Consider the following 22,368-nt stretch of genomic DNA (forward strand, 5'->3'; position numbering starts at 1 on the left):
CACAAACGTTTGGACACGACTTAGCAACTAATGAACAACAACAAATATAAAGATCAATAGATTTCACAATTACCAAATCAGAGGACATAGCTATACTGGATACAATATCCCCACATGACTATTATCCACCTTGATTGAACCTTCTGTTTCCTGGAATAAAGCAAGGTCAATATTGTTCATAAATACAACAATTGCTGAATTAATAGAAAAAGGTTAATACCTTTTTTAACTTACGAAACTTTAGGTACCATTGCTAAATTACTTTTAAAATGCAGAAACCCACATTTAAAAATAAACTGCTTGGAAGTAAATCAGGGAGATAGGAAGCTACCCAGGTTGAACAAAACTTACTGTGAGCAGTTCCCTACAAATACCCCTAGAACTCCGCCACCCATTCACTTGTTATGTCTGAATTAATGACAAATAATACAAGTTTAACTCTTGTACTAAATTAAATAATTCTTCTTTTGTGAGTTCCTTGAAATAATGAGCTGAATTTTATTCATCTCTGAATCCTGCATTAGCTGCAACACAGCACATGATATCAATATCATTCTTAATGGATTAATTGATGAATTAATTGGAAAGGATTGATACTTTCCTATTGATATTGTTGAGAAGGTCCCCTGGAGAAGGAAATAATAACCCACTCCAGTATTCTTGCCTGGAAAATCCCATGGACAGAGGAGCCTGGCAGGCAACAGTCCATGGGGTCACAAAGAGTCAGACACAACTTAGTGACTTAACAACCACAACAACAAACCATGTGTGTTTTAGAACTCTCCTTCCTCGAGTCCATATTCATTATTTCCATCAATCTCCAAGAGTAGCTCTTCAGAGTGGATCTCATAAAATTGAAATTTGGCTGAAATATATATGGTTTAATATCAAATGAACCCATGTTTAATCCACAGAGTTAAGTCCAACCGTGGCTTCATTCCCAGAGAAACTCTCCTAACCCAGCAGCAGGAATTGTACGTTGGGACCGAAGAATGTCATCATACCGGAAAAATTACTTCTTGAGTTAGACGAACTGTACAGCTTCTAGAGAGGAAAATGTGTGGTTCTGGTAACAACAACCAATCCTAACAAGGGACTGGAACCAGAGGTGCTTGTGAATAAGCTGCAATAGCGATTGGACAAATAACTTTCCTTCACACTGAAAAGTGACCTTGTGGTGTTTTAGGACTCCAATAGATCCTAGTATTACAGACACACTATCTTTTGGTGCTTGTAGGTCTCATTGATCTCAGATTTTCAAATCTGCAAGGTTCCAATAATGACCTGATCTAGAAAATAATTAAAATTATGTAATATAAAAATAACAAGTGTTGTTCTTTTCATAACTGTGTTCTGTGGGCAACATTTGAATAGGTGGATGGGTCACTAACTCACAATTTGATTACTAACCTTGTAGCTAATAATACAGTTAATTTTAAAAGTTCTTTATCCTTCGAAAGTCTGAAGGGCAGTCTCATCTGCATTTAATAAAGTAAATCCTCTAACATAATGTATAGTTTCACAACTCTAGTCAGGTTGGTTCTTTTGTACTGACATAAATATTGAACTAAAAGTAACAGAAAACTCTAATATAACAAAGATTACAAAGACAAATGTGAATTCCTGCACATATATTGAGGACAGTATAGCCCAGTGAATGGGCTTTAGGAACCAGAAATATTTTGATGTGTAGATCGATTTTTTAATAGATGGAAGACATTCAGCAAAGATGAAGTCACATGGAGAGTCAACCAAACGAGAAATAAAACAATATATCTGGCTTTTATTTATAGAAAATATCCTGTGTAAACAGTTTAGAGTCAAATCTTCATGAAAGTAAAAACTTAGAGGTTTTTATTCAACAGTTTTCTTCTAACAATTATGTTTTATAAAAGACTTCATAGTGTGTCAAAATGCTGTTCCTCTTATGCCGTTCATTTTTATGTCCTTAAGGGTTCTTGATGAGACAACATCCTTGATAAGAATGAAAAAGAGAAAAGGGGGAGGGAGTTGAAATAAGCATCATTTCTGGTCAAGTATTTATTACAATCTTAACCATTCACTATTTCACATAATTGGTCCTTGTTTTAATGAGGTACTGATAAAAGCAGGTAACCATCCTTGATAAATTATACCACCAATTTCTTTTTAAAAACTCAATGTCATTAACTACACTAATACCATTTTCTGCTATTTTTCTAAGTTGCATATTCTTTTTTGTCTTAGAAATGGGAAATGCAATATATAATAAAAAATTTAACTAGCACATACATTTTTCAACTCTCATTTTCATTGCAATAAAAAATAAAAAAGTTTTACACCTGTGTGTCTTGTGAATGCTTCTTATGTAGTTCATATAGCTCATTATAATCACTAGAAGAGTACCACATGTACTTTGCCATTAAGTAATTTAAAAATATTCTTAGTTGAACATAGAATATAATTCCCATTTTACAATGTATCTCAAAATTCTGACCTGATAAAATTAATTCTATTATTTTATTGCATTATTGTAACATTTTTCTGAGAAAAAAATGGGATTGTTTTCCATTGATCAAGTAATAGAAAATATATTTTAAAATTGCTATGTAACAGCATGTCAGAAAAAACTTCCAAATTCTTATATAGAAATGTGTTCCTGAAAATAAATGCCATAATCTCATCATTGTTATTAACATGCTCCTCCCTCAGTAGAAAGTTTGTCCAGCTATGCTTCCCATCATTGTTGCTTATACATGCACTTCTATGGGAAATGGTAGAAAATGTGGCAGAGAGAATATGTTCTCTTATCTCAGAACATATAGGTTAATTTTTCCACATTTAGATGTGACTCATATAAATTGGTTTATCTATCCAATGGCCAAAGAGACACAAATACCAAATAGCAAACAGGACTTTGATCTTAGACCACCCAGAAAGCTTGTTGAATTAGCTAAAGCTTCTTGGAGTTCTCTTGCTTTAAAAAAAAATAAACATTTCCCCCCCTCTATAATGACCATAAAGTAGGAGTGTTGCAGGACCTAATATGTCTGAAATTTATAGCATAATGAATCTCATGAATAACAATCTGAACAGAAAGAAAGAATAGTTGGAGGCACAAATCTCTTCTTACCTTTCTCTTTGAACACATCTTGGGTAATTAAATTGTCCTCTGTCACACTGCACTCGGAATTCAGATACAGGACCCGGAAACCCAGCTATGTAAGTATCTCTCTTACAAAGAAACTCAACATACTCGCCATGGAAAATATATGGTCTGTTGTCAAAATTCCATTTCAGGAGTAAATTATTATTTTCCATTGTATCAAAAGATAAAGTGCAAGGCTCTGGGGGGAAAAAAAAAAACTATCTTGATGCCTTTCAGTATTAGCCACTGTATTGCTTTCTCATAATGACCTTAAAATTCCCAGGCATTAGAGCAGTGAGTAAGTTAGAACTAACATTCAAGTCAGAAAATATACACAAAGGTCACAGAAAGCAGTCTGTTATTTATCTCTGTTGCCTTGAATTTGGAAAAAGGTTACATCCTACCAGTTTACTGAGTTTTATGCCATTAAGTTTTTCAAAGACAGCAAAATAAGATGTTTTTAGAAAATATTGATTAGTAGTAATAGTCATTGAAATAGTTTTTCCCCCCCTCTTTCTTCTTCAGAAAGTACAAATAAAACATTCATGGGACAAACCATCAATTGCTGGACAGATAGTATTTTATGGAAAGGTAGAAACAAGCTGGACTCTCGACATTGACTCAATCCAAGAAAGTGGAAGAGAGGAAATAATAAAGACAAAAATATTTCTCCATCTATTTGTGTCCTCTTTGATTTCTTTCATCAGTGTTCTGTAGTTTTCTATTTATAGGTCTTTTGTTTCTTTAGGTAGATTTATTCCTAAGTATTTTATTCTTTTTATTGCAATGGTGAATGGTATTGTTTCCTTAATTTCTCTTTCTGTTTTCTCATTGTTAGTGTATAGGAATGCAAGGGATTTCTGTGTGTTAATTTTATATCCTGCAACTTTACTATATTCATTGATTAGCTTTAGTAATTTTCTGGTAGAGTCTTTAGGGTTTTCCACATAGAGGATCATGTCATCTGCAAACAGTGAGAGTTTTACTTCTTCTTTTCCTATCTGGATTCCTTTTATTTCTTTTTCTGCTCTGATGAAATATACTGTGTTCATGGATTGGAAGAATCAACATGGTGAAAATGAGTATACTACCCAATGCAATCTATAGTTTCAATACAATCCCTATCAAGCTACCAACGGTATTTTTCACAGAAATAGAACAAATAATTTCACAGTTTGTATGGAAATACAAAAAACCTTGAATAGCCAAAGCAATCTTGAGAAAAAAGAATGGAACTGGAGAAATCAACCTGTCTGACTTCAGGCTCTACTACAAAGCCACAGTCATCAAGACAGTATGGTACTGGCACAAAGACAGAAATATAGATCAATGGAACAAATAGAGAGCCCAGAGATAAATCCACATACCTATGGACACCTTATCTTAGGCAAAGGAGGCAAGAATATACAATGGAGAAAAGATAACCTCTTTAACAAGTGGTGCTGGGAAAACTGGTCAACCACTTGTAAAAGAATGAAACTAGAACAATTTCTAACACCATACACAAAAATAAACTCAAAATGGATTAAAGATCTAAATGTAAGACCAGAAACTATAAAACACCTTGAGGAGAACATAAGGAAAACACTCTCCAACATAACATCACAGCAAGATCCTCTATGATCCACCTCCCAGAATATTGGAAATAAAAGCAAAAATAAACAAATGGGACCTAATGAAACTTAAAAGCTTTTGCACAACAAAGGAAACTATAAGTAAGGTGAAAAGACAGCCTTCAGAATGGGAGAAAATAATAGCAAATGAAGCAATAGACAAATAATTAATCTCAAAAATATACAAGCAACTCCTGAAGCTCAATTCCAGAAAAATAAACGACCTAATCAAAAAATGAGCCAAAGAACTAAACAGACATTTCTCCAAAGAAGACATACAGATGGCTAACAAACACATGAAAAGATGCTCAACATCACTCATTATTAGATAAATGCAAATCAAAACCTCAACGAGGTACCATTACACGCCAGTCAGAATGGCTGCTATCCAAAAGTCTACAAGCAACAAATGCTGGAGAGGGTGCGGAGAAAAGGGAACCCTCTTTCACTGTTGGTGGGAATGCAAACTAGTACAGCCACTATGGAGAACAGTGTGGAGATTCTTTAAAAAGCTGGAAATAGAACTGCCATATGACCCAGCAATCCCACTCCTGGGCACATACACTGAGGAAACCAGAACTGAAAGAGACATGTGTACCCCAATGTTTATCGCAGTACTGTTTATAATATCCAGGACATGGAAGCAACCTAGATGCCCATCAACAGATGAATGGATAAGAAAGCTGTGGTACACATACACAATGGAATATTACTCAGCCATTAAAAAGAATTCATTTGAATCAGTTCTAATGAGATGGATGAAACTGGAGCCCATTATACAGAGTGAAGTAAGTCAGAAAGATAAACACCAATACAGTATACTAATGCATATATATGGAATTTAGAAAGATGGTAATGATAACCCTATATGAAAGACAGAAAAAGAAACACAGATGTATAGAACAGACTTTTGGACTCTATGGGAGAAGGCGAGGGTGGGATGATCTGAGATCAATCAATAGCATTGAAACATGTATAATGTCAATTGTGAAACAGATCACCAGTCCAGGTTTGATGCATAAGACAAGTGCTCAGGGCTGGTGCACTAGGATGACCCATAGGGATGTGATGGGGAGGGAGATGGGAGGGGGATTCAGGATGGGGAACACATGTAAATCCATGACTGGTTCATATCAATGTATGGCAAAAACCACTACAATATTGTAAAGTAATTAGCCTCCAATTAATATAAATAAATGAAAAAAAGACAAAAATACAAATTAATTAAACAGCAACATATGAAGAAAGTATCAAAAAAATGAAGATATTGGCTCTTGAAAGGACTAATAGAGTTTATAGACCTGTAGCAAGATATGTTCTGGAGAAGGCAATGGCACCCCACTCTTGCCTGGAGAATCCCATGGACGGAGGAGCCTGGTGGGCTGCAGTCCATGGGGTCGCACAGAGTCGGACACAACTGAAGCGACTTAGCAGCAGCAGCAGCAAGATATGTCAAGAAAGAGATACATCTTCACAGCACTAAAGACACATCACTAAAGCACTAAAAAGAATGTAAAAGGATGTTATGAACATTATGCCAACACATTTGGTAATTTAGGTATAGTGGACAAATACAAACCACTTCCTACTGAAACTGAGAGAAGAGATAATAACCTGGTATTTTTTAAACAAACTGAAGCTGTCATTGAAATCTTTCCTCAAAAAAAAAAAAACCCCAAAATCCTCAAGGCTCAGGTGATATCTCTGATAAATTCTTAAAATTATTAAGAAAGAAATAGTATCACTCCTAGACAAAGTCCAGAGAATTGATAAGAGGGAATACTTTTCAACTCATATGAGGTTAGCAGAACCTAACCCCAAAGGAAAATAACAAACCAATCTCTCACATGAAAAAGATACATTAATCATACGTAGAATATTAGCAAATAAAATTCAGCAGTATATAAAAAGCATAATTCATCACAATTATGTGAGATTTATTACAGAAATGCAAACATGCTTTAACCTTCAAAAAGAAGCAATGTAATTCCAGGGGGAAGAAAGAGCAAAGATAATAATTATATGATTGTTTCTACAGATACAGCTAAAATTAAAGTCACTGAGGTTTTTTTTTTAAACTTTTAACAAAATAGAAATAGGTGGCTTCTGTATCTTTAATTTGATTTTTATAAGTATTTGTAACACCATATTTCAAGAAGAATACTGGAAGATTTACTTATAAGATTGAACACAAGGATACTCACCACTTCTGCTATTCAGCATTGTACAAAAGTCCAAGACAGTGAAATAAGAAAATAAATGAAAGTCAGATATAAACACAAAGAAATTTTTCTTTTTATTTAAAAATATGCTATTTTATGACTCCTGAGAATCTTGGGAAATATTGTTACTTCTATAGGATGCCTTGCTAACGAGGCATGAACGTGTTTCATCTTCTAGATTGAGGAGGCCATTCCTATATTTGCTCCTGCTGTCCTCATGTTTCCTAGCAGCACCAATAACACACTGACTGCAGTTAGCCTGGTTACACACACCGCATGGCTTATACACCCTGTAGGTCCTGCTAAGCCTGTAGCTGATGTATGGTTTGTACTTAAAAAGTACGCATTAGGAGGGCTGGATTTCCGTTATTGGTGATCTAGAGGATCACCTGGGGCTTCTCAGGTGGCACTAGTGGTAGAGAATCTGCCTGCCAATGCAGGAGACGCAAGAGACACAGGTTCGATTCCTGGGTTGGGAAGATCCCCTGGAGTAGAAAATGGCAACCTGTTCTGGTATTCTTGCCTGAGAACAATCTCATGGACAGAGGGGCCTGCAGGGCTACAGTCCATGGGTTGCAAAGAGTTGGACACGACTGAGCGAATAAGCACATGTAATAACCAAATCTAGAGCAAAGAGTAGAAACCAGTAAATAAACAGGCACACTAATTAAATAAAACAAATGCAAACTTAAGTGTTATATTAGTGTTCAGTTAAGTCACTCAGTTGTGTCTGACTCTTTGTGACCCCATGAACCGCAGCACGCCAGGCCTCCCTGTCCATTACCAACTGCCAAAGTCTACCAACCCATGTCCATTGAGTCGGTGATGCCATCCAACCATCTCATCCTATATTAGTGTTATATCACCTCAAAGAGAAGAGAAAGTGGAAAATATGGCTCAATTTGAACAAATAGAGACACATGTAGCACTACATACCCAAACACGATGGTGGTGTAGTCCACACGCCCTCTAAACAATAGGACTCCTTAGCTCCTTGAAGGAAATGGTGCTCAAAACATATGTATTCCACTGAAGAACCGTTTTCATAGGCGTTGAGTATTGAACTCTTAATAACTCCATTTTTAATAGCTGGGGGAGATGCACACATTCTTTTAGATTCTGCAAAAACAATTGTTAAAGTCCACAATGAATTGCTACAGTAGGTGGCCAGTGCTTTTATAACTGTTACAGAAATAAAACAAGATATTTCATGTCCAAGCATTTTTAAGACAACTCTCAAGTAGTTTTTAAATATCAAAAACATTTTGTGCCATCACTTCACACATAAAATTTATGATTGCAATTAGAATCTCATAGCATTAAATACACATTTAAAATTAGCAAAGTATTAACCATCATGATTTTACTTTTCCCCTTTCTGTCTTCCAAAAGTGAAAGCAAGTAAGATCTGTCTCAAAGACATGTTTCTGAATGCATTCTCTTCCTTTTTTCCTTACTAAAAGTGACAGTCTCCTGTCTAAGGAGTCCACAAATTCTCTCCCTCTACTTCAAGTTCCCTTCTGAGACAACGCTCTCTAGCTCACCCTGAGGTGAGTTTTACAAGCTTACTGATTGCTCACAAGAAAGTGATCCATCCTCTGAAAGTCTGGTGACATTTGCAAAATCTCATGATTTCTCCTTTTATAAAATTGACTTATGAAGTTAAAAGACGTCTTCGTTGTCATCCTATTTAAGGGTATGTACTAACTGGAAATTGATCAGCTCATTCCCAGTTTTATAGATTGGATGGTGAGGGTAGTAGATAGCTTAGGGTCTTATCCTTTGAACCATATCGATCACCTGTGATATTGGTCACCTAAGAAATTATCAGGAAGCACTGTTTGCTTTTTTCCTTGGCTGCAGCACGCAGAACTTTCCTGGACTAGGGATCGGAAAATGAGGCCCCTGCAGTGAAATTAACAAAGCCTTCACCGCTGGACCATCAGGGAAGTCAGGAAGCACTGTTGTTTTACCTTTTCTAATACATGAAGGATATTTCACTTCTCCTCTATTACACTGCACAGATAATTCAGAGGGTGGGGTTGATGGAGACAGCTCATATCCCTGCTTACATACAAAATCGATTAAATCTCCATGTAAGATCTTTCCCTCATAACTCCACTTCATCTGCACGTTATTTCTGCGCATGTCACCCATGTTAACAGTACACGGCTCTGTAAAACAAAGACTGTTTTAAATTCTTTTCTTATCTTACAAGAATGAGAGTGATATATTTTTACAATAAAATTATGATGAGCATCAAAAGCAGTATTTTATACTTACCGGTTTGCATTATTAAAGCTCTTCACATACACAATAAAGTATCCATTACATTACTATCAAGTGAATTTATATATTTCATATAACTCTGTTATACCATAAATTAAAACCAATTAATTTGAAATATTAAAAATATTGTTTAGGACCAGCAACCACTTAGATCTGTCATGATTTCCTTTCTATAAAATAAAAACCTTCAAACAGAAAATGTACTTATTGTGTTATATTTGTGGGACACCTGTCACTTGATATTTATCAGCAAATAAAACAAAGCTCCTTGACTTCATGAAGATTGCCTTCTAACTGGGAGAAATGCAATACAATAAACAATAAATGTACTAAATATATGGATCTTATTTGTCCATCTTTAAACGACATATATAAGTGAGGTAGAAGAATGAAGAGTGGAGGGGAGGGGCTGTCACAGAGCTGAGGGAAGGGAGGTTATGCTTCTAGGTAAGGTGGTGGAGATAGGCTTGGGTGTGCATGCATGGTAAGTCGCTTTGGTCATGTATGACTCTTCACGATCCCATGGACTGTAGCCTGCCAGGCTCCTCTGTCCATGGGGTTCTCCAGACAAGGATACTGGAGTGGGTTGCCATTTCCTCCTCCAAGGGATCTTCTTGACCCAGGGATTGGACCCACATCTCTTATGTCTCCTACATTGGCAGGTGGGTTCTTTACCTCTAGCACCACCTGGTAAGCCCTGTGGTGACTATAGTTAGCAATATTATTTGGTACCCTTAAAAGACACCAAAAGAGTGGACCTTAAATGCTCTCATCATGACAACAGCCCCCTAAATTACTCGAGGTGAAGGATATGTAAACCAACTTTATTGTGTAATAATTTCACAGTGTGTGTATAGAATCATCACACTGTACACCTCAAATCCATACAATGTTATATGTCAACTGCATCTCAATAAAGCAGGGGGGAAATTTGTTTTAATTCAATGTGTTCTCTATCTTACCTAAGCAAACAGGTGGTGATGACCATCTTCCTTGTTCACAATGAGATATTTTTGCTCCTCTCAATAAGTAATATTCATTGCATCTATATTCCACAGAGGATCCTGTTGGGTAGCTTGCCAATAATTCACCAATAATAGCCCCATTTATTACATCAGGTGGAGGATTACAATTCTCAGTATTTTCTAAGAAAAGAGGTTACTTTTAGATTAACATGAACTTATAATAACATAATGACATAATACAGTTGCCCACACAATCGTCCTTCAATACTTGTACTATGTCATTTAGGACAATTGATTTCTGAATTCATCAGAAATTAGAGAAACATCATTCAGCTATGTATTATTACGATTTACTAAGCAAAACAAAATAGAAAATGTTTTGCTGAAGAACAAGTATGGGTCTTTTTCTGGCTTACAAAGGAATCATGCTATAGATATTCTTAAGATGTGTGGAAAGGTAAAGAGTGTTCTTTGACCTAAAGATTATGGTCTGTTCTAAAACTGTCATTTGTCATTATCCTGTTTTATTTTTTCCTTCTCCTCCTCTTCATCTCAGATCTCAATCAACCCATGGATAAAAAGTTTCATTTTTCTGTCTGTAAGAGTTTTGCTTTTACTCCGCTAATTTCTCCAGCATCCTTAGTAGCTTTTCTCTTATGCAATAGTTATCCTTGGTAAACATGTGGAGGTCTCTCCAGGATCTGGACAAGAAATGAGGAAGACAGGAAGGGTAGCATCCCGGAGTTGTAACCTGGTCGTGTCCTTGAGTTAAATGAAAGGCCAGGTACATGGCTCAGAGGGTGGGGGAGTCAGAATGCACAGATGCAAAAATATCAGAATCAGGACATTCAAAAATTGTTTTCCTATTCTTTATATTGGATTAAAAATACGAATCTACAGAGAGCTTCATATGCTCCAGAAAAATGGCAGAATAGGTGCTCTATCTGTGCATGTCAAACTCTTCTAAGCAATGGACTATTGCTATAAGCGTGTGGATTAAACAAAGAGAATGAAAATTCTACACGCTAGGCTTAGCTCTGGATATGACACGCAGCACACATACCAACACACTCAGGGGGAAGGGTCCATTTCCCACGGTTGCACGTTATTTCCCCTGGTCCACGGAGGTGATACCCCCTCTCACACACGTATGTCACCTTATCCCCGCTGTGATAAACCTCGGAGGTTGGGTTTGCTGAGCCGTTCCCCACCGAGGGTGGGGCCTCACAGGTCACCCTCTGCTTGTCCTCTGAAAAGGGACGAATGAGAGAGAAGAGACCATTTAGCTCCACACGCAGGTTTCACGTCAGGGAAAGCTTATTTGAGGTGCTGCTAACCAGCGCATTTGGGAGGCTCCGTCCATTTCCCGTTTTCACAGCGTATCTCTTCTGCTCCCTGCATGGCAAAGTTAAGTCCACATTCTATACGAACTGTTTCTCCATGACGGTAGGAGGCTGAGTACGTTTGAAGTTTGGAGTTCAGAGGCAGAGGGGGAGGAGGACACCGGTTTCTTCTTCCTTATGGAAAAACATCAGGATGTTTAGTTGTATAGTCACCAGAAATAACAGTTAAGATCTCACAAGCACATTGGCTGTGCCAAAGGCCCTAAGAAGTCTGGCAGGCAGACTGGGGTCACCCCTGGGGTCCCCACATCCTGAGAGTCACTTCCTTGAGTCACGCCCTCCCCAGGAGCAGGAACTGGGACTTGCTTCTAACTGATGAACACAGCGGAGATGATGAGATGATGTGACTGTGTTTAACACAGCCACAAGGATGCAGGTGTGATCACGCACACATGTTCATGCAACACCGTGTGGCAAGGCCCTTCTTGCCGAGAGACTCTGTCCCCCTACTGATCTGGAGGAGAAACTGCCTTGTCTGTGAGCTTCCAAAGAGGGAGGAGGACCACGGGGCAAGGGGCACAGGGCTGCCTCCAGGGGGCAGCCAGCAGGCACTAAGACCCTCGGCTCAGTAGCCGCCAAGCTCCAAAACCTGCCACAGATCACAGAAAGCTTGAATGCAAGGTTCTTCCCCTGTCCAACCTCAGATGACACTGTGGCTTGCCTATTGCTCCACCAGACATGGACACACAGCTACAGCTGACCCACACTTGTGTGTGGTTTTAAGCTGTTGCTCAGTCACTCAATCATGTCTGAGGGACATGACTCCATGGAAAGTAGCCCACCAGGCTCCTCTGTCCATGGGATTTCCCAGGCAAGAATACTGGAGTGGGTTGCCGTTTCCGTCTCCAGGGTTTAAGCTGTTAAGTTCATGCAATAGAACACAAAAAAAGAGAATTTTACATTCATTATCTCCTTTAATCTTAAAATAACTTTGTTAAGTGGGGACTATTTCATCTCCATGTTATAGACAGAGGATCTAAAACTTAAGAAGTAAGTAAATTATTAATAAGTGGTGGATCTTGGCATTCCTGAACCTGTGTCTATATGAATTAAAATCTCCTCCTCTTAACTATTCTAAAATACTGACTATATTCATTTCCCACGACTGCTGGGACGAATCACCACAATGGAGTGGCTTCACATACCACACGTTTATTCTGTTACAGTTCTGGAAACCCAAGTCCAGAATCGGCTTCACTGGGCTGAGATCTGGGGGTTGGGAGAAGCTTTAGGGAAGAAGTGGCTTGTCTGCCTCTGCAGCTCCCGGGGGCTGCCAGCTCACCTCGGCTCGTGACTCCTTCCTTTTCCACTCCAACCTTTGCTTCCCCTGTCACCTTTCATACTTGATCCTCTGTAGTGAAATCTCACTCTTCCTCTTTTAATGGTTGCGATTACATTTAAAGTCCACATGGATAATCCCAGATTATTATCCCCATCTCAAGATCCTTAACTCCATGACATCTGCAAAGTCCCCATTGTTTCATAAGGGAACAGTCACTGGTTCCAGGGAGTCGTATATGAGTATCTTATCCTCTCAGGGATGGGAGGGCAGGGAGGCATTATTCAGATTACGATACTGCCCATCTTACATCTAAGGACTATTTACTAGAAAAAAATAGCATGGACGTTGGCATCTGACTAATTTTCGGTGCGGGGAGAGGAGGGTGGAATAGGTGATAAGTAGGTAGGTTTGCCCTTTATTATTTTTTTTAATGTTTATTTATTTTGGCTGCATTGGGTCTTAGCTGCAGCATGCAGCATCTTTTCATTGCTGCGGCTCTTAGTCTTCCCTGTGGCACTTGGGCTCCTAACTGCTCTGTGGGCATAGTTGCCCCAGAGCATGTGGGATCTTAGTTCTGAGATCAGGGATTGAACCCACATCTCCTGCATTGGAAGGCAGATTCTTAACCATTGGACCACCTGGGAAGTCCCTGCCATTTAGTTCTGAAATAATATGCTACAGGAAATTTGCCAACAATCTTTCTCTCTACTGTTAGACCAAGGCTTTTAGGCACCACTGCAAAATTTTAGAAAGAATGTTTTTAATTTAAAAAAATTAAAAATTGTTGAGTGCATTTAGAGAACGCTGGCCGTTTGGAGCAATCCCTCTACACAGCCCCTGGTCACTCGGTTTTCATTCTTCCCAGCAACTGCTTCCAATCGTCACCACTCTCTTTCCAAGCTTTCCCTTCCTGCCTTTCTCCTGCCTGTTAGTCATGACTGCATTTTCTACATTACAGAGAAAACAGAGGCTATCAAGACCTTTATGTCTCCCCATCCCTCCCAATCCTCCAACTCCTTCCTATCTTTTAAGGCCCAGATCAGACATTATCCATCACCTCTGTAAATGTGGTCTCAGTCAGAAGCTTCAGTGCTTGTTTGAACACCTTACACCTGACTTTATGATACCATTTTTCACATGGTATCAATTACTCTTTTGTATCTGTGTCTTCTGCTAGACCAGAACGTTCTCCATGGAACACTGCAGTGTGATTACATGACTATCGAATTGCTGTCTCCTAACAGGTAATCATCCCACCTGCCTGAACACAGCCAGCGACACAAATGGAACCACCGCTGTCCCACGTGAGGGCAGCTCCTCCTGGAAGCCTTCAGTTTTCCTCTGCACTCTGGGTAACTTCTTGCTGCTTTTTCTGCACTTTGTCCCACTACTTTGAAGCCTGTGTTTTTACATCAGGGAATGTGTGGCCCAGGAATAAGAAAGTACCTTTACACAGCTTCCACCCTGGCACAATTGATGTAGTTAATTCCCAATAAGAAGAACGATTCATTACGATAAAAGATTTATAATTTACTACAGATTTTTAACAATATATTTAAAAGCTATATCCACTCTACAGACTAACATAAAAATTAAGCATATTAATTATATACTCAGATTAAATGTATTAAAGATTGCTGAAAATAGCAGTAATTTAAAAGACTATATTTATTTTAAAAAATAGGAATTGGAAGAATGCTTACTTATCATCAGAGACATTTTTTATAGAAATTAAAGCTGATTCAGACATAATATTTTATTTGTGAATGAAATTTTAAAAGTTACCTTCACAGACAGGAGATTCTGGGTACCAACCAAAGTTATAGCACTGAATTAAGTCAGAGCCACTTAGATAATAATTTTTATGACAGAAAAACTGAACTACATCTCCTTCTTCATAGGTTTGCTTTACAGGATGAAAATAACCATTTTCTATTACTCTTAAAGAAGAGCATTTTAATTCTAAAAATGAAAAAACAAATAAAAAACAAAGACATGTTATTTTTCCTGCTAGAACAAAATCCACTTATTACTTACATGCCATATCTGAATTAGAAATCAGCAACTTTGCTATTATCCACAGCAAAGTTTGTCAATTTATACATTTATTAAATATCAATAAACTCATTTTAAGTATCTGAGCTAAGAGGATTCTTTCTTCTTTGAGAGATTGAAAAAAGGAAAGCCATACTGTCAACATCTTTAAAATCAGAAGCAAAAAAGCAAAATTAAGGAAAAAGGAACATAATTAGCCTAACAAGTCGCATCCATTTCTGGGAGGGACTTTTTCAGAGTGAAAGCAGTTGTCTTCCAAGGGAGAACCTACTGGTACATTGTGGGGTGAGGGCCCATCCATACGGGCGACACTCCACCTCCTCCGTCCTCTTCCCAGAAGCCGTGCGGTACCCAGAGGCACACTCGTATCCAACTTTGTCCTTCACTTTGAATGTTTTCTGTGCTGTGAAATAATTTCCATGATGCAATTCAGGGGCCAAACATGCTTCTAAAACAAAACATTAAAGTCATTTGTTTTATGGACTTCATCCCTGAATCTAGAATATTAAAAGGAAATCTCAAAAAGTATTTTCAACTTTTACTTTCTTTGAATATTAACAAACATATGACAGAATCAACTCTCAGCAAAACTGAAAAATAATCAAAGTTTGCCTTTGTCCACTGAGTCCCTTTTTTATGCACTCTGCGTCCTAACCCTACCTGTCTTCTGTCCTTCAAATTCTACTCTGGTGTATTTGGCCAAAGGTCACAACTCAACAGAAGGCTTGTGCATTAACAATTTTTTTATAATGTCCCATCTGTGCGTTTGTATAATTTAAATATAAATATATATATTAAGTATATATCAAATATATATTATATATTTATATATTATATAATACATCATTATTATATATTATATATTTATGTATATTTATATATAATTATATAATACATATCATATAATGTATTATATATTTATATATTATGTATTATATTTATATTAGATTATATCTTATATAATATACATTATATTATTATATATTTTATAATTACATATTAAATATAAATTTTACACATAATATATATCATAGTTCTGTGATAATAATAATAATGATATATTATATATCATTATATTATATATTATTTAAATATAATATATTATAACAATATATAATTTATAATTATGTAAATTATATGTTATTGTATTGTATATATTATATACTTAAATATATATACATTTATATTTATATATAGATATATATAATTTTGTGATAATTATATATATAACACATATAATAACATATATTATATATCATATATAACATATAATATGTTATATAGTATACAACATATAATATTATATAACATTATATAATATAAAATATGCATCATAACTCTGTGATATATATTATAATTATATAAAATATATAATATATATTATATATAATTGAGAGCTTGAAATTTATATAAATATATATTATATAAATTATCACACATATTATTGTAATATATTAATATATATTAAATATATATATACTCATACACATCAGTTCAATCACTCAGTCATTTCTGACTCTTTGCAACCCCATGGACTGTAGCTCACCAACTCCCAGAGCTTACTCACACTCATGTCCAGTGAGTCGGTGATGCCATCCAACCATCTCATCCTCTGTCATCCCCTTCTCTTCCTGCCTTCAATCTTTCCCAGCATCAGGGTCGTTTCAAATGAGTCAGTTCTTCACATTAAGTGGCCAAAGTACCAGCATTTCAGCTTCAGCATTAGTCCTTCCAATGAATATTCAGGACTGATATCCTTCAGAATGGACTGGTTGAATCTCCTTTCTGTCCAAGGGACTCACAAGAGTCTTCTCTAACATCACAGTTCAAAAGCATCAATTCTTTGGCACTCAGTCTTCTTCACAGTCCAACTCTCACATCCATACACGACCACTGGAAAAACCATAGCCTTGACTAGATGGACCTTTGTCGGCAAAGTAATGTCTCTGCTTTTTAATATGCTGCTTAGGTTGGTCATAACTTTTCTTCCAAAGAGCAAGTGTCTTTTAATTTCATGGCTTGCAGTCACCATCTGCAGTGATTTTGGAGCCAAAAAAAAATAAAGTCTCTCACCATTTCCATTGTTTCCCCATCTATTTGCCATGAAGTGATGCGACTAGATGCCATGATCTTAGTTTTCTAAATGTTGAGCTTTAAGCCAACATTGTCACTCTCACTTTCATCAAGAAGCTCTTTAGTTCTTCTTCGCTTTCTGCCATAAGTGGTATCATCTGCATATCTGAGGTTATTGATATTTCTCCCAGCAACCTTGATTCCAGCTTGTCCTTCATCCAGTCCAGCCTTTCTCATGACACACACATACACACACACACACACACACACACACACACACACATATATTCAAATGATTGGCTTATCTGATATTGGCTGGCAGAATAAAGTAATGTGCGTTATTTCAAATTCTTGTCAAATGAAGGAAATCATTTATATATGTTGCAAAAAACAGGTTCATTAAGGTTCTTTTCTTTTATCTTATGTCAGTTCTTTTTTTTTTTTTTTACTAGCAGAAAGTAGGAATTCCTGGAGTAAGTGTGTTGTGGAAGATGGGATCCCTTGGGTGAAGGAAACACGTAACATTTGAAGGAAACAACATAATAACTTCCTGCATTGGTAGATATACTAAAAACTAAACTATATTTAAATAAAAATACCTGCCAATATAAGAAAGCACTAAACTTACTAAACTCCCAAGCTCTTTCTTGTCTTCTGGTTTAGGAGATGATTCTTAAACACGTACCATGTTCCTTCCTACAGGTTGGCTGGGAAGACCACCCGTCAGCAAGGCATTGAACCACTTCCTCATCCTGCCCTGTGATGGTTTTGTATCCTGATGCACAATGATAACGCAGGTTCTCTTGTATTTTGTAGGATAATTTTGTATCAAAGATGTAACCATTCTTCAGGTCAGGCTTAGGGCACTTTTCTGTGGGAGAAAAATATTTATTTTCTAAATTGATGAAATTAAGCTTGATTTTTTTTTTAGTAAGTTGTAAAACTAACAATGCAAAAGTTTAATGTTATTCTTGGAGTTTTAAGGAGAAAAAATATTCACTTTCTTGTGAATTTTAAATAAGGAATTTTTAAATAAGGAATTCCTTGATTTATTTTAATTTTGGAAGTATCTCTTTAAAAGCTGATTCAGTTTAACACTGAAATTCTTGGTATGCACTGACTTCAATTTTCACAGTCAGCCCAACCCCTACCTCATCCACTTTAGAAAATATATCCAGAGATCTTCTAACCACCATTAATGGGAAATAGAAGGATTTGCTTTTAGGTTTACTTCCTAAAACTTTGAGTCCACTGCATTTGATAATATTTAACACCATGTAACTAAAGCACATGGACCTACTCTATAAATCCTTATATAATCCTGCAGACAATTTATTGTGAAAATCGTGTTCATTTATTTTTTCAGCCTCTGATTGCCTACGAGCACAGTAAGACTCCTTAGTCAGTCTATGTAGACTGTGACTGAGTCACAGACATGCTACTTCGAGTTCACAGAGCTAATTTTTAGTAAATACTTGGGACAGTGATGTGTTGAATAGGACATTTATCTTAGCGTCGAATGGAGTTCAATCAGTTTTTGAGCATGATTAATGGACCCTCATAATAAACCAATTCAGAAAGGTGAAAGAGATTTGTCCAAGGTTAGTATTAGTTTAAATATGTCATACTTGCTGTGTGGAACCGCTCTATAGGGATTACCTCGCTGAAGTTGTGTGATTTCCATTTTATAGATGAGAAAGTCCAGCCCAGAATGTTGAAGCCACTTCCCAGTGGTAGAGCCAGATCCCCCAGAGCAGTCTGGCCGCAGAGGGTATGTCTTAACCCTGACCCCACAGTGCTGACCCTCTTCATCCTCATCCAGCTCCTACTTCACTGCTCTCACAGCATCTCATCTCAGATGTTTAATTTACTTTTTTGCTCTAGTTATGAATGAGGTTCATTTATTGCAGTTAATCTATGATCCATGTTAACACTAAAAGTGTAACGCTTAAATTTGGTGGTCTGTCCACAAGTCATGGAATGGATAATTATCCCACATGGATATGTTTACTGGACATATCAACCACTGTAAATAAACATCATACTTCTTCTAAATGAAACTGACACAACCAAAGCCCCTTACTCTGCAGAACAGAGCTTGGGAACTGTGTCATCAGAGAGAGGTCACCTGACCCCCTGGAAACCAGCTGACAGTCTCTAGTGTTTCTAGTGTAGCCTGACATGAAATATTGGGTTCTGCCAATCAGATTTCCTTTCCACAAATTTGAACTCAAAATTCAGAAAAACAGATTGTTCAATGGATATTATTCAAGGTGAAGTCATACAACAGAGGGAGGAGTCTTTCAAAGGATAAAATACTAGAGTAATAACCTTATACTTCTAAGCGTCAGATAGTTTTCTGGCTCCCGAAGAATTCTGTGTAAGTCCCTCATTCCTCAAAATAACTAGATGGTGTGTCTGTTCCTTGCCATGGATGACAACAATTTCAATAATTGCCCTTATTCTCTTCTCAGAGTATTATTAAGAACAGATAAGGAGGCTTCCCTGGGGGCCCGGCTGTAAAGAATTCACCTGCCAGGGCAAGAAACATGGCTTTGATCCCTGATTCGGGAAGATCCCACATGCCGAGGAGCAGCTGAGCCCATGAGCCACCGCTTGAGCTTGTGGCCTAGAGCCCCGGAGCCTCAACAGCGGAGCCCACGTGCCACGACTAGAGAAGCCCGTGAGCCCAGAGCCCGGCTCTGAAACACGAGAGGCCACCTCCACGAGAACCGCACGCGCCGCAACTAGAGAGTAGCCCCTGCTGGCTGCTAGAGAAAGCCCAGGCAGCAACGAAGACCCAGCACAGCCAAGAATAAAAACATGGATAAAACTGCTTTTAGAAAGATAAGGAAGATGGCATTTTAATGAAAAACACGACTTATAGAATTTCAGAATATGCTTTCATTTTGTAAAAAAGACCGAGGGCCGATAGTTTTGTCCCTACCTACCGAAAGGTTCAGACACCTGCCCTCTGGGGCCCCTAGCTTTACCGGCTAGTCTGTTTGAGAGTTATCACATGAGACTGGCCCCACCGCCAACTTACTGAAGCACTGTGGCTGGGGAGACCAGCCTGCCTCCGTACACGTGGTCCGCGCCTCGCGTTTGCCGGTTGCAGTCGTATAACCAACCAAGCAGGAAAATGACAGATTTTGGTTTATCCTCATCGGAAAGTAATAACTTTCAAAAGTGTAGTAATATTGGGCAATCCTTCCATTCTCCACACTAGGAAAACCACAGGGCTTCTCTGAAATGAGTAAACAACAAGCTGCGCACTGAAAAATACATTTAAAACCATGCAATTTGTGATCAAGTGACAATACATTTTAAAATTGAAAGTGGTTGCAGACACTTTAGCCAGTACTTACTTCCTATTACTTAACGTTTTAAGGTACTTTTGTGACAATACTTTTCAATCAGAATTAATCTGCTAGCAACCCCAACTCCCAATCTTCAGAATTAGTGTGGGTAGGCCACTTCCTCAGAGACGCTTCCCCTAACTTTGTCAAGCAGCATGCTCTAATAGAAATAGAACACAGCTGACATTTCTTTGTGTGAAAGAAGATTATAACCACACAATAATTAGAAAATTAGCTAGAATATTGCAATGTCTCATGGTATAGCTAATAGACAATTATATCAGCTGTTTTTTCCCTATTTAGACAGAAAAATAAAAGGAAACTATTCATATAAAAGTTATCTTATTGTAGAATTAAATGCATCAAATCAGATGATTCTATTTCATAATTTTAATTGCAAAACCTCTTTTGGCAGAAAATTTGTAGTAAGCTATTCAACTAAAAGCAGTTATAGATAATCTGTAGGCTATTTTAGTCGGCAAATTCCCTCCAGTGTTTTAAAAGAGCATTATGGCTGTGGTTTCCTACTCTGTATATTCCTCTTGCTGACACTCAGTGACCTGCCTGGTCTCCCATCCCTGCAGCCCGAGAACACCGTGAACTACTCCTAAGGGGCCCACCCTTGTGCACTGCCCGCCTCACTCACACTCACTCACGACATGAGTCAGACTGGGCAGGATGATTTCTAACAGGGAGTCCACCCGCACCCTTCTCTGGACAGTCCTGAGTAAGCCCTGCCATCCTGAGTGTTACTAAACCCCGCTTTCATTCTCAGACATGTCCTTGTTTACATATTCAATTGTATGGTCCTACTAATTATTTGTACTACCTAATGTATTCAATCAAGGGCTTCCCAGGTGGTGCAGTGATAAAAAAAAAAAAAAAAATCCACTTGCCAGTGCAGGAGATGCAAGCAATGTGGGTTCAATCCCTGTGTCGGGAAGATCCCCTGAAGGAGGAAATGGCTACCCCCTCCAGTATCTTTCGACCAAAGAATAAATTAGGATAAAAATTAAGGCATCAAGAATCAAAAATCTTGCTTATGATTTGTGGTTTGTTCTTTTTCAAATTTCCCACATTAAGCTCTCACTAAGGACAGAGAATTAAAATTATACAAGCTTAGCGGTGTTAGGAATGGATTCTAGTCTAAAACTAGAATTAAGGTTAACTTAACTTCAAATGATGATACTTTTAGTCTAAAATATCCTGTAAGATATTTATATCCTGATCTCTTATGCCCTCAAAACTAGAGATGCTAAAGGTTTTCTTTTTTCTTTTTTTTGGTCTTGTTTTGGATTTCTAAGTTATGTTACTTTAGGAATAGTTTAGTAGTTTTTCCCAAAACAAAAAGTTTGTCTAAATATTATAACAAATTATAAGAATCTTTTTTATAAAACTGGTACATAAAAATGAAAGACTATATTCAAAATTTCAAAAGAAATAATGTTAGAATTTCCCTTTATAATTTTTAGAGAATAAAGAATATTAAAAATTAGTTTTACCTTCTGCATGGAGTTCTCCTGAGATGATTAATATGATAATCAAAGCCAAGCCTTTTGACCTCATCTTCTGTGGTGTGTTTTATAAAAGTTTTAACCATTCAAAAGTACTTAGGGACTCCTCATTAAGTACACAATACTTCTCATGGGAAAAAAGTTAATTATTTACAACATCTAAGTCCCTTTGTAACAACCTTTATACTTGATTTAAAATAGATTAGGATAATACTAAAAATACCCAACCATGTTAATGGACAGTAGTTTTCATGCCACAGACCAATTAGAACATGATCACCAATAAGGGTAACAGTAAGAAAAGAAAAATAATTAACCCAAGCTGCATAGAAAGCAGGCTAAGTTTTCGACTTTAATTTCCCATTGTAAGTCCATGGACTAAAGCTCACTGGTCGCCATTGATTTCTTCACCACCATTGATCAATTGACGGATTGAACTTAGGTCTGTGAGTTACTGGATCCCTGA

General features: G+C 37.2%; 1 protein-coding gene across 2 annotated transcripts; it reads right to left on the bottom strand.

Annotated features, from left to right (window-relative positions):
• Positions 1 to 1,758: 1,758 nt before the first annotated feature.
• Positions 1,759 to 22,011, bottom strand: F13B (coagulation factor XIII B chain). 2 transcript variants are annotated; one of them, XM_043485349.1, is made up of 12 exons: positions 21,891 to 22,011; positions 20,076 to 20,276; positions 17,715 to 17,900; positions 15,228 to 15,404; positions 14,687 to 14,863; positions 11,554 to 11,733; positions 11,280 to 11,465; positions 10,214 to 10,396; positions 8,936 to 9,136; positions 7,899 to 8,081; positions 3,113 to 3,326; positions 1,759 to 1,974 (listed from the first exon to the last, which is right to left on the bottom strand). In XM_043485349.1, the coding sequence occupies exons 1-12, from the start codon at positions 21,952 to 21,954 to the stop codon at positions 1,941 to 1,943; spliced, it is 1,986 nt and encodes a 661-aa protein (XP_043341284.1). In that variant the 5' UTR covers positions 21,955 to 22,011; the 3' UTR covers positions 1,759 to 1,940. The 2 variants fall into 2 exon arrangements, with proteins under 2 accessions (XP_043341284.1, XP_043341285.1); XM_043485350.1 differs by lacking the exon at positions 14,687 to 14,863.
• Positions 22,012 to 22,368: the final 357 nt, after the last annotated feature.

This window comes from Cervus canadensis, chromosome 13, assembly GCF_019320065.1.
Source record: "Cervus canadensis isolate Bull #8, Minnesota chromosome 13, ASM1932006v1, whole genome shotgun sequence".
NCBI lineage: Eukaryota > Metazoa > Chordata > Mammalia > Artiodactyla > Cervidae > Cervus > Cervus canadensis.